Here is a 13,380-nt window from a genome sequence, read left to right as displayed (position 1 = left end):
GGTTGCCTGGCCTTTCCAAGTCCTGATATCTTTGTAACCTCAGGATGACAGGCTTCGCGGCGGATACCTGAAGGGTAAATGAAGTCAGGCCGGAAGTGCTGTGGGTGAGATGAACAGCAACAGGGAGGAAGGGAGGTAGGGAGGTGAGGACAAAGGGGCAGGTAAGGAATTCGGAGGCCGGTTATCTTTTTATCCCACCTGACGAAAAGGGGAGAGCTGGCACTGAACCGCGCCTGCCCTGCACCAGCGAGGACGTGCTCTGCGGGGGCCCGTCTCCCTCTGGCCCCGAGGCTGCCTGCTGCTCCTCTGCCCTCTTCCCACAGGGCACCGCTGATGCTCCAGACCTCCCACCCGCAAGCAAGTCCGTTTGCGTAATCTTGGTCCCGCGAATCCGGCCCACCTGGACCGCTAGCCCTTTGCTGGCGTCCCTCGAGGCAAAGGAGGGATATTTGAGGTGGTGCAAAGGAATGGGGAAGAGACGTTTGTAAATGACACATTTCCCAAGTTATTTTATTGCATTACATGCTACAGGACAGCTGGGGCGGGTTTGTGATTTAGATCCACGGGCGTGATTTGAGGGTAGTTAGGGCTCCGTTCCCTGTGCCTCTATTTTCCAGTCACTGTCCCCTGGTGCCATCTTAACTCAAGTCCCCTCTCATCCAGTTACTACCTCACTTCCTCTCATGGATGGTGCTTTCCCCTGATTCAGTCAGAAATTCAACAGGCGCCCCGGTGGGGGTTCCCACACACAGGGTTCCTTGGAGGCAGGCAGGGCGTGGGCTGGGAGGCCACCTCTTCCCCTACGACTCAGGGTGCAGCCTTCCTGCTCTTGGCTTTTCCTCCCAATTTCTTCTGTCCCGTAAATCTTAAGTTCTTGAGTTTATGATCCATCTTGCTTAGGTAAAACTGGAACTCAGAGCCTAAAATACATCCCATGAAAAGAAGAGTTAATAGGAAAAGGTGAAAACTTGAGGGCCCTCATGGAAACAGGGATGTGGGTCATGCAGACACCACTCCCCACACATGGACACACGGGAAGAGCTGGCTGAGCCCTTAGAATGCCCGCCGCTTTCCCACCCCTTGGTTCCACGCATCTTCACTGCGTCTGACTTCCGGCTCATAAGCCACTAGAATCCAAGGGGGACACAGAGGAGGTTCTGTGTTGGGCGCTGGCTCCTCATGTGATGCTTGGTACCCTTGTCTGGGGGGCAAGGGTGTCCCCTAATAAGCTGCAAGAGGTCTGCTTTGGCCATTGTCTTGCTTCTGTAACTGATTGGTTTCTCAGGTCAGTCCTTGCTGATGGGTTGGTCATATTGACCCATCTGGGTTGGAATTATGTAGAACTATGAGGTATTACATGGGTCATGCAACTGGGTGGCCTGCAGAACATCCCTGCCACATAGAAGTTTGGGGCTTGAGGTAAGGTCGGGGAGGGGGCAGGATGACACCCAGTTCCCTGTTCTCTTAGCAGCAAAGGAAGCCATCACTCAATCCCTCGATTGGGGCTGGGGAAGAAGCCCTTTTACTATCTACTGGAAACTGAAGCTTAACCCTGAACAGTGAGCCTCAGAAGGGAGGGCCACCGTGGAATGTAGAACACCTGAGCTCCCACGAGGGTAAGTTGGGATGACCCCCGACTTGTGGAAAGATCATTTGGTATGAGCATATGGGAAACTATACATTCTGTTTGTGCCTGTTGCAAGAATAGTATACAATTATATTAAGGAAAATGGGAACATGGCTAAGGAGAACAAGGAGGCAGCCCCATGGGTCTAAGCCCCCTTTGGCTAGTCTATTGGCATTTGGATCAATTTAGGAGGAAGCCATCCTTCAGAAAAAGAAATTATTACTGTTTATATCATATGTAGTATAACATAGGGAAGTAATCGTTATGGCTGGTGTCACTTTTCCTTTGGTATTATTGTGCTGGAAAAGCAAACTGATGCACGAGAAGGCAGTAAGTGTGCCGGGAAGGAAAGCTGGGGAGGAAATCACAAGTGGGCCTTATGGGGAGGGACAGTAGTGTGTATGGAGGTTTAAAAGTTTTGGAGAATGCGTCTAAAGGTGAAGTAATATTGAGTGGTCAGCACTGATTGGAGACTGATTCTATTGTATTAGAGCATGTGCAGATTTTAGAGATGGTTAGTACAAATAGATGGTAAAGACAGTGAATTCAAGGAATGTGTATAGTTCACAACTTTACAGAGAAGCAGACAAAATAAAGATGGGAAAATTGCAGAATATTTACATTCTTGCAACCACAGAAGTGAGGTAAGCCAAGAATACAGATGGAGCCTGACCCAGTAAATTAGAGGTTCCAGGGCGGTCAAGACTGTTCATGCCTGCTTCCAGCACACTGGTGTCTGGGGCTTGGTCCCCAAGAAAATGCAGTAAAAAATATGTGGTCTTGTTAAACCCACCTTGAGAGAATGTATAGGAGTTGAGGATGGATTTGTGTAAGAGCAACGTAAAGGTGAGTAGGAAATCATTTGAGTTGGGATTAAAGGTTGACTTGCGCCTACAACCTTATAAGAGCATCTGGGTGTTGCTGGCATCTTGCTTCTCCTACTGTCTGCCCACAACCAGATAGGTAATAAACCACAGCGTTGTCCTCCTCAGTGTCACCTCTGTTCTACTCACTGGCATCACTGCCTGGACTGGGAAAACGAGTCATCCCTTATGCCCAAGCCTGTACCGATTTGCCCCTCTGAGCCTCCTGCTCTCCTGCCCTTACTATTGCCATAAGAGAGAAATCCACCCAAAGAAGGAAGAGAACAGGACACAACAAACTGCAAAGAATGAACCGGAGTCGCCGCCACTCACGCTGATGAGGGAAATACATGAAGTTGGCTTCCACCACCCTGTTGTTCAGGGGCTGGGTCCTGCGGTAGACATTGTGGAGGGTCTTGTTCTGGTGATTCAGTAAGGAATTCTCTAGCTTCCAAATCTGAAGAAAACATGAATTATGGAGAAGAGAGGCTTTGGGGTGATTGAAAAGAATTCAGTTAGAAATAAGACTGGAGCTTGGATTATATAACCCTGGAAAGGCAGATGTGAGAAGATCTCAAGTCCAGAGGAGTTCTGGGTGTTATGATAGCTACCATTTGCCCATCCATTCATTCTTCCAACAACCTCTTTTAACCTTTCTCTCAGACAATTTGGTTACGAATAGCAAGGAGAGAAAGATATAAACAGAGATAAAAGTGGCAAACTCAGGTTTTTTTTCTAAAAATGTACTCTTTTTATATCCTTGACATTTTTGCTGCATGGACAATTCTAAGTTGGCTATTCATTTCTCTAAGCACTTTGAAAATATGATCCCACTGCTTTCTGACATTCATTATTGCTGTGTTGAATCAATTTTAATAGAACTTCTTTCATTACAGTCTACCTTTCTTCTCTGGCTGATTTTTAAATCTTCTCTTTGTCTTTGATATCTTGTACTTTCACTGTGATGTGTTTAGTGTGAGTTTCTTTGTATTTACATTGACTCATTGGGCCTCCTGAATATATGACTTGGTGTTTTTCAGCTCTTTTAGAAAATTGTCATTCAATGTTTGTGAAATCATACCTCTTCTCTATGCTACTTCTGCTGCTAGAATTTCAACTAGATATTTGTTAGACCATCCCACTGTATTCTCTATATCTTTACTTCTTTTTCATATTTCCATCTCTTTTTCTCTTTGTGTGGCATTTTAGGTAATTTTCTTGGCTCTGTCTTCCAGTTTACTAATTCTTTCTTAAGCTGTGTCTAACATGTTATTAAACTCATTCATTTGGTTAATTTCAGTAACTTTTTATTTCTAGAAATCCTTCTTCTTTTTTAAGTCTGATCATTCTATACTTTTTTGTTCTTTTATCATATTTAAAACTCATACATATTAGACATACTAAATATGCTTACACATATAATGAACTCTTTACACATATTAAACATTCTTATTTATATTAATTTTCTGATGATTCCACTATCTAAAATCTTTGTAGGTTTGATTCTGCTGATGCTCATTCATACTATCTTTTCCCTTATGAATTTTGTGATTTTTTTTTAAATTGAGCTTATTTCAGGTAACTTTATTTGTGGAAATTTTTATAGATCTGAATTTAAGGTGCATTTTTCCAGAGATAATTTACATTTGCTTCTGTTAAATATCTGGTGACACTGCCAACATTGTTGACAACCTTTCTGTGTGTAGGTATCCTTGAATAGGGGTCTTTCCACTTTTTCCTGGAGTAGGGAAATGAAAATTTTAAGAAAAAGAAATAAATGTTTCTGAGGAAGAACATCATCCAGGAGGAAATGTCAGCTTTATTTTGCAACCTCAGCAACATTTTTTCTTTATTCAACTCATCAGATATTTATTATGTGCTCATGCTATGCTGGGGAACAAAAGATGTCCGCTATAGCTCTTCTCCTCAAAGGGCTATGGGTATTTTAGCATGATAACAAGATAAACATGAAGCTACCCTTCTTGCATAAAGCCATACATGAAGGTAGAGTGTCAGCTCTGGGAGGGTGGGGTCTTGAGTACCAGGGCCCTGGGGCAGTGCCCGACAAGAGCAGCGCTCAATAAATATTCGCCTTCACCATGCACCTCTTCTCCTCTACCGTGGACCCGGACCCAGTCCTTTTGCTGCATCAACTATGTTTCCTGGGATTCCCTGATGCCTCTGTTTGCCCATTTCTGCCACAGCACTAGTGAGATCACCATGGCAGTACAAGTGGGCACAGTAACCTGGTGGTGGAAAACACCATGGGTACCCAGGTGTTGGTGTTGGGTGAGGGTTTGGGAAGCACCCTTGCTAACCAGGCAATCAGAAGGGGCGACTTTGGTGAAGTGATGCCATGCATTACCTGTGCCTTGGAGAGCTTGACGAAATCTGCCAGCATGAACCAGTGCACATTCTCGGTGCAGGGAGGAGTGGTGAGGGACCCCTCGTAGCTGTAGTAGTGGTAGAGGTCCTCGGGCAGCATGTCCTGGATGTCAAGGCCTCTCAGAAATGTGCTTTGCCCTAATGGTGGGAACAAGAGACAAAGGAGTATTAGGGACCACTGCTGGCCCTTGGGGTGATCAGCTCGGACCTCACAGTGTTCAAATCTCCTGACTTGAGGAGAACATAAAAGTCCACCATTGGGAAACATTCCCCAAGTTTGCTGCCTCCTGAAAGGGTTAAGAGCAAAGACTGTGGGGAGAGACCCGCTCCTCAGATGCCAACTCCTGGCTGCGCAGCACTGGCTGGGTGCTCAGTCCTCTAAGGCTGCTCCCTCATTGGCAAATTCAGTAAGATTACCATGAGGGTAAAGGGGAATGTGTTTATAAAGTGCTGGCATTGAATCAGCACATGGGAAAATACTCATGGGGGTAACCATCATTGCTACACAGAGGGCACGTCTTATGACAAATAAACATTTAATTGTGACTCCTAGGGGCTTCTCAGTAAGTTCTCTTCAAGGAACAAAATTCCCCAGTTTGGGCTCATTTAGAACTGGGTGGATGGAGATAGAAAGGCAGAATCAGGACCAAGCGGCAGTCCAGGTGCAGGCTTCCCATCTTGGACTCTTGCTGCCACATCCATTGGGAACCACGCTCAGCTGCAGGCACGGTGTGGGGAGAAGTACTTCCATGGGGTCTCTGAAGCCTCTACAGAGCCCACACTCATCACCGCATTTGGCGAATTTCTCTTTTGTTCATGTCACTGACACTGAGCCCCTGAGCTCAGCATCAGACTATCAAAGCAACATGGAGGTGAGCTGAATTTCACTTCACCTTTCCTGAGCACTTTTGCATTTTTTAATGGCTTAGAGGATACGGTTTTATGTACACATAAATGGGCTTGTTGAACCAAAGCCATGAGATCAGTAGTGCACAATCCCATGAGCAGGCAAAAGATTTCTAAGTTTTAGTGTCATTGGAAAGATTTCAAGATATAACCTCGTAAAGGACTTTTACTGCATAGATTTAGTTTCTTAACTCTAAGGTATTTAAGTGAGCCAGGAACTCTGGAACCATGGTGCCGTGGAAAACAACATGGCAGTTCCTTAAAAAATTAGACATACAGCCACCATTTGATCCAATAATTCCACTTTTGATATATTCCCCAAAGAACTGGAAACAGGGAGTTACAAACAACAGGACCTGCTGCTGGTGTGTGTGTGGCAGGTAATGGGCAGAGGAGAATCAGGAATGGATTCGGGATTTGGGGCTTAACAACAGGATGGATGATGGTGCTCTTTGCTAAGGTGAGGATGTCGGGTTAGGGACAAGCCTGGAAGCGGGATAGTTACGTTTTGGCCATGTTGGGTTTAAATCCACATGGCAATGTCAGGTAACCAGGTGGGTAAAGGAATCCTGAGTTCAGAGAGGTCAGTGTTGTGGGCAGTTTTGATCAGAAGTGGAGTTGATTGTTGGGAGCCGGGGCTATGTCCCTTCCCCCACGTCTGAACGCAGCATGGGAAAGCACAAGGGTGAGAGCAACTGGTGCAGTCCTTGGAAGTTATCTGCTCACAAAAACATATCTTGTCCTTGAAGATGGGCCAAGACTCCTCACTCTGAAAATAGGGAGACCTTGAGGATGTGTGAAAACACCTCCCCCGCCCCCAAAACGGCGAACTCCCCGCTTCTCTTGCGGGTCCTTCGTCCCCGCCGGCGCCAACCAAGACCCAATCACCCTTCTACACCTCCCCGCCGGCGCCACCTAAGGTCCAATTATCTCCTGACCCACCCCTTACTTGCTACTTGTATAAATTGAGCCTGTAAACAATAAACTGTGCCAGCTTGATCAGACATCCTGACTTGCTGGTCGTTCTTTGTGTCCCTTGCTTGTTTCATTTCTGCAGGCGTCTCCGGCACACTCCACATTCGTCCCGCGGGCCGGGACAGTTGATTGCATCAGAGAAGGGAATGCATCAGGGTCAGTCAGTAGAAGTAGACTCTCTGAGGCCAGTGAGCTCACGGATGTGCCTTACACCACAGGCCCGTGGTTTCTCCGCTGGCTTTGTTCATGGTCAGTAAATGAGCCAGCCAGCTCTTGATTCTTCTTGGCCTCACCTGCTGGCCGGGCACTGTCATCACGTGCGGGACCAGATGTGGATTTTTGGAGTCCACAGCCTAGAGAAGGCAACTCAGGCCACGCATTGAAGGTCACCGAGGGAAGTCTTGGTGCCCGCCGACATTAGGGCAAGAGCCAGGAAAGAGCAGAGCTGGGGGCAGGGGGAGGGGCAGGGCCAGAGTGACAGCCAGGCGTAACGGGCCATGGCTTCAGGACAACAGTGGCCGGGAAAGCCGGCAACGGGGTGGCCTTAAAGGCTCGGGGAGGGCTGGGGCCAGCTTAGGGTGGGTGAGAAAAGAGAATAGGACCTTAGACAATTCTTCCACGGGGAGCTAAAGATGGGGAGGAAGCTGGAGGAGTAGGAGGCTCAAGAGATGTGTTTGTTTGAACCTCAGAACACAGAGATTTGTGTGCTGAGCAGAAGGATCTAAAGGGTAAGAAGTCAAGGATGCAGGAGAGCGGGAGGAACAGGTGGGAAGGCCTTGAGAGCAAAGGTGGGGGGCTCAGCACTCAGGTGCTGGGGCGGGGACTCTTCACCCATCGTACAGAGGAGGGCACATGGAGCTTGGGCAGGTGCGGGCGGGCTCAGATGAGTTTCTGACTCTCTTCTCAGTGAAGTGGGGTCAAGGCACCTGCTCCGAGGGAGAAGCTGGGGCCGGGTGCAGGGGCCTCGGGAGAGAGGAGGAGCAGCATTCGGAGTGGGGAGAGCAAATGCCCAGAGGACTGTGTTAGGATTTCCGGGCAGTGTTCTGGCCCATTCATATTTGTTTAGGTATTGGCAAATATGTCCAAGAATAATACCAGTTAGATGTCTGTGTGTTTCCGTCCAGCCACACTCAGCCATTTGGCTCAGGTTTTGAGTAGGTGGGAGCTGGTCTGGGCTTTTGCCAGGTGAGCTTGTGGAGGGCATTTGCCTGGCATGTCAGAATGATGGCCCCTGGGATCTAAGCTAGGTGAAGAGATGAAAGGACAAGGGCAGCTGGTCACGAGCATGTGGAGGCCCATGGAGGAGGCCAGTGGGGACTGCCATTGGGGCTGGAGTCCGGGGGATGTGGCCAGGGTGGGGTGCCCAGAACCATTTCAACGCTGATGAGGTTCTTGTCCAAGGTCAAGGGCTGACCTTGGGGGTGGGTGATCGCTCTGACCAGAACTCTGCCTTCTGGAGGCAGAGGGAAGGGAGACCAGCCCCAGCGGGTCTGCATGTCCAGGTGTGATGATGAGGGGCTTCACTCCACATTCTTCACAGCCTGAAGCTACGGAGGACAGCTCTCTCGTGACCGGGATTTTCACAGCCAGCTCTCTCGGGACGGAGGCAAGAAGCACGAAGAGAGGCCATCCCTAGTTAGCGGCACTCTGGCCATCAGAAAGTTCTGATTGTGGGAATCAGCAGGTAGCATTTATGAGCAGGTGGGCCGCTGGAACAAGTGACGGTGCACAGGGAGGGCTGTGCTCCCAGGGCAGGGCTTATCTGCCACCCTCCCACCAGAGTCACCCTCCTGTGCCCCCCGACACACCCACACTCATTCCTCTTCCCCCCCACAGCCGCTGCTGGCTCCCCTTACCTGGGTACTTGATGTTGTTCAAGTGAGAGATGAAGCTGCTGTAGTAAGTGTTTTCAGCATCATCCTTGACCTGTAGGAGAGACACGGAGCTGTCAACCCAATGGAGAAGGGACCCCCAACCGGTACTCGTCCACCCATCCAGGTGGTGGATGCCCTGCTGCCTGGGCAGACTTGCCAGGGCTGGGAGGAGGCAGCCTATTCAGGTCCCAGCTGAGTGGGGGAGACAGTTGGGCTGTTCTGCCACCAACCGCCTGGGCTCACCAGTCTCCAAGGGTGACAAGATCTGAAGCATGTTGGCAGCTTCTCAGGACAGGAGCTTCTTGGTGACTGGCGATGCCCTCAGGGAATGACCAGAAGTCAGGATGAAAACATCCCCAGGGACCCAGCTTTGGGACGTGTCTGCCAGTCCATTCACTGTGATGGGAGGGGCTTGGTCTCACCCTCTCCCTTCACCCCCAGGGACTTCTGGCTGAGCAAACGGGAGCCGGGGCTCCTAGGTGAAACCCCTTCAATTCTGCCCCCTGCCAGATCACTCCTTAGTTCTTCTATGAGTGTTGACATTTTAAGTCCAAGTTGCAAAGCTGCTTTTAGCAAAAAAAAAAAATGGGCGGAGGTCCTGTTTCTGCAGGGTTCTTTTCAGTCAGTAGTGTGGATCCCATTTTTCTTCTGCCAAGTGCATGTTCAGATTTCTTGGATTTATGGCTGCCGTTTGCTATTTCTTTTCCAAATGTCTGTCTTTTTTGTTCCTCATCCCACCTTTTGTGTTAAACAAACACTTCTTGTTTACCATTTCACCATTTTTAGTTATTAGTAGTGGCTCAAGTGATCACAATGTAAAGTTTAACTTAATCACAGTCTGCTTTGGGTTAATACTAATGTAATTCCAGCAAAATACAGCAACTTTGCTCCAGCATAGCTCTACTTCTTCCCATCCTTTCCTCTATTGTCACATATGCATCTATGATATATATACATATACATATACATACACATACATACACACATCTACATACGTTGCAAACCCAACAATACAGTGGTGTCCCCAGTGCTTTAAATAATCATATGGGATTTTTTTTTAGACAAAAAAAAAATGCATGGATATAGTCTTTTATATTCACCCACATATTTACCATTTCCAGCCGTCTTCATTTCTTTGTGTGGATTTGAGTTCCTCTCTGATGTCATTTCCTTTCAGCCAAAAGGATGTCCTTTACTATGTCTTGTAAGACATCTGTTACCTGTCTTAGGTTATCTAGGAATGTCTTTATTTCATCTCATTTTCAAAAGGTGGTTGAACGGGACATAGGATTCCTGGCTGAGTCCGCTGCCTTCCCATGACTTGTTTCTCATGAGCAGCCAGCCATGAATGTACTGTCAGCCCCCTGCATACAATGAATGCTATCTCTCTTGCTGCTGTTAGCAGTTTGACTGTGATGTGTCCAGTGTTTATCAGACTTGGGGTTTGTGGATATCTTGGATTGGAAGACTAATGTTTTCATCAAATTTGGGAAGTTTTTAGCCAGTGTTTCTTCAATACTTTTTCTGCCCCTTTCTCTCTCCCTTCCTTCTGGGACTCCCACAGCATGTGTGTTGGGGTGAGTGATCTTGTCCCCAGGAGTCTCTAAGGCTGTGTCCATTTTTCTTCAACTTTTTTTTTCCTTGTTCTTCAAATTGAATAATTTCTTTGATCTATCTTCAGTTGAACAGATTTTTTTCTTCTGCTTCCCAAATCTGCTCTGAGCCCAGGTAGTGAATCTTTCATTCTAGTAGACTTCCCATTTGGTGCATTTTTATGGTTTCTGTTTCTCTATTGAGATTCCCCCTTTTTGAGTCATTGTCACTTCCTTTAATTCTTTGGACATAGTTTCTTTTAATCCTTTGAACATATTTATGATGGTTGGTTTAAAGTACCATCTGCTACATCCCTCCAGGTCCACTCGGAGTCAGTTCCCATGGACCGCTTTTCTTTTCCTAAATACAGATCATGTCTTCCCATTTCTTTGCATGCTCAACTGCTTTGCTGAACACTGGATATTTTGGATAATATATAGCAGCAAATTTAAATTCTCATTTTTAAAAATTGTCCTGAAAGGTTGTGTGTGTGTGTGGTTTGCTAACTCACCTGGGCTGGATCTGCAGGAGGTTTTCCCAGCAGTACATAGCAGCTTATGTTCCTGCTCAATTCTTAAATCCTACTTTCCTGGATTCCCAGGGCCCCCTGGGGTCAGCAGAGCTTTGTGGCCTGTCCGTGATGTCAGCAGAGGCCGCGCTCCGGCCCCTGGGGCCCAGACGATTCGTGCCCTCTGCTGATGGATCTGTGTGTGGGCTGAGAAGCCAGCTAACAAGTCTGCCTCAGCTTTGCCTTCGCATCAGGCCCTCTTGGGAGTCTTGCATGGGCCTTCCGCAGCTCTCACGTTTCCGAGGTCTCCCCATTAAATTTCTGACTAGTTGCCATTTGCCACTCACCCCAACCTCAGACTCAGAGCTGCAAGTTTCCTCTCTGTTTCCGGTCTTTTCTGCCAAGTTTGCTGCTTTTATCCAGAATGCCCCAGAACATAGGTCTTCAACTCATATCCCAAACCCAGTGAGCCTCCCACCCCGCTGCAGTGAAGCTGCTGGTTGTCCTGTGCAGCCCCTCCCAGTAAAACTCCCTTGCTGACCAGGTTAGGGGGTGGCAGTGGGAGTAGCTCCAGGCAAGAAGGCCACAGATTCCTGTTGTTCCTACTCAAAATTCTAGCTATTTTTCATAAGGAAATGCCCGGACTTCTGCCCTTGGTCCACGGCCAGAACACTGACACAGTTGTTTCTGACAATTTTGTCTAGCTCAATACTTATGTTGGGGGGTTGGATTCACTGACCACTCCTTGCACCCCAGCCCTGGGCCCACCCTGCAGGCTTCCTGAGCAGTGCCCAAGTGCTGCCTCTCTGGTGCCTGTCCTCAGACCGCTCACGTCCATCAGCCCTTCTGTGATCCCAGCTTTTCCAAGGCAGCTTTTTCAAACCCAAGGGTCTGAGGTGGCAACACAAAAGGAGCATAGTGACCGTGAGCAAAGCTGAGAAAAGGGTAGATCTTCCCGTGAGACCGTGGTTCCCAGAACTGTGGGCTCGGGAACAGATGAGGAGGGACAGGAAGGAAGGCCCTTCATTGCCACGTGGCAATGTCACGCGCAGTCTCCGCCTACCTCCACGAGGGCTGCCAGGACAGCCAGGCCATCCGGTGCACCCTTGGCTATGTCGTAGCTCTCGTATTTAGAGTTGTAGTGAACGACGTGAATCTGTGGGAGCAACAAAGGGGTAAGTCAAGGGAAGTTCCCATAGACTTCAACTGCTTCTGGCTCTTAAGTAAGGAGCAAAAGTCAGAGAAGCGCTCTGCCTGAGGCCTCAGATGAATGTCTCACATAGGTGATTCTGACCCCATCCCTCCATCCAGGCTATGAGATCTATCGGTACCAGAAAGTTCTCCAAGAATAGGAAGAGCATGAGTGGGTTTCTGGGGAGATGGCAGTTTAAGGGTGTTTTCCTGACCCCACTTGCCTCCAGGCAGACAAGCAGGAAGAGTCCAGAGGGATCATACGAAGCCACTGGTTCTCCTGAGGTCTCCCTAGAGGAGTCATGAGGCCACTATAAACTTGGAGTCATCCTAAGGACAGATCTAAGTGAGACAGAGAACCCTGAAAATCTAAGACACAGAAACCCAGCTGAAACCAGCAGGGTCTGCCCCGTTCTTTAGGCTACAAACTCCTGACTTGCTCTGAGTTCTGAGAAGGCAGGGACTCTGCCTGAACCCCAGCACAGCAGCAAACAGTGAATAGTTGTGAATGAATGAAAAAATAAACTCAGCTTCAGGGTGACTTGACTGTCACCACAGCACACTCTTCTTGGCTGTTTTCCCAAGAAGAGTGACTTGGGTTTGGAGGAAAGAGGACCCAGTTGGGGGCCTCAGGGTACCTCAGTCACGTATCTGATCCCGTCGACGGTGTGCTCAGAGCCGCTGATGTCTGAGGATGCACCGCCCCAGTGGAAGTGCATCTGCTGGGCTATGTACTCAGTGCCATCGGTGGCTGTTAAACGCACAGTAGGGGGCAGGCTGATCTGCACTGGAAGAGAAGATGAGGGGGCAGGGAGTTGTGTGGGTGGGCCTGGATGGGTCAGGCCAGCTGGTTGGACAGCTTCCCAGGTCACCTGGCCACACCTAGGCAAGCCAGTACAGACTGGCTTGCAATGCCATGAGCAGGGTCACCCGTGGGGAGGAGGTACATGAGGCAGGATGGGGACCAGGCTGAGTAAGCTGGGCTGGGCAGGCACCCCTTCCAGGGTGCACACCTTCCCACCAGAACCAGAAGGTCAGGGGCAGGACCACACAGTGGCAGGTCCAGCTTGTTGGTCCCAGTAAAGGGGGAGGCCCTGAAAAAATAGGACCAGTGGGTTTGGAAACTAGAATTCTGCTCTCCACCTCTGGCCAATTTTGGAATTTGGGTATGGTGTAAGAATAGAAGCAGGGTCGCAGAACTATTTTGATGATGTTTACACCCCAGACTGAGTACTGTTAGTAACGCTAAGTGGAGGTTGTTATCTTCTTCATGATGTGGTAAGACCCCTCATCCTGGGTAGCCCTCTAGAAGTAGCCCAATTAACAGTCCAGTCCACCCCATGTAAAGGAACATACTGTGGACCTTTAACACTTTTATTTTAGGGCTAAGGAAGGCAACCTGGGGAGGTAGAAAGACTTGCTCAGAGCCACACAGTTCATTGGTCGGGGGCAGAGCTG

The 13,380-nt window shown here is 48.5% G+C and overlaps 1 protein-coding gene across 1 annotated transcript in view; it reads right to left on the bottom strand.

Annotated features, from left to right (window-relative positions):
* Positions 1 to 481: 481 nt before the first annotated feature.
* Positions 482 to 13,380, bottom strand: part of CA6 (carbonic anhydrase 6) — a 33,158-nt gene continuing 20,259 nt past the window's right edge. The window contains exons 4-9 of the mRNA XM_017669383.3: positions 12,561 to 12,709; positions 11,795 to 11,887; positions 8,613 to 8,682; positions 4,856 to 5,013; positions 2,824 to 2,947; positions 482 to 920 (exon numbers count right to left, since the gene is read on the bottom strand). Coding sequence (XP_017524872.3) covers positions 808 to 920; positions 2,824 to 2,947; positions 4,856 to 5,013; positions 8,613 to 8,682; positions 11,795 to 11,887; positions 12,561 to 12,709 — 707 coding nt within the window. The 3' untranslated portion in view covers positions 482 to 807. The remainder of the gene's footprint in view (positions 921 to 2,823; positions 2,948 to 4,855; positions 5,014 to 8,612; positions 8,683 to 11,794; positions 11,888 to 12,560; positions 12,710 to 13,380) is intronic.

Source organism: Manis javanica, chromosome 4, assembly GCF_040802235.1.
Source record: "Manis javanica isolate MJ-LG chromosome 4, MJ_LKY, whole genome shotgun sequence".
Classification (NCBI taxonomy): Eukaryota; Metazoa; Chordata; class Mammalia; order Pholidota; family Manidae; genus Manis; species Manis javanica.
The sequence above is the reverse complement of the archived record's forward strand: the minus strand, read 5'-3'. Positions and strand labels throughout refer to the sequence as shown.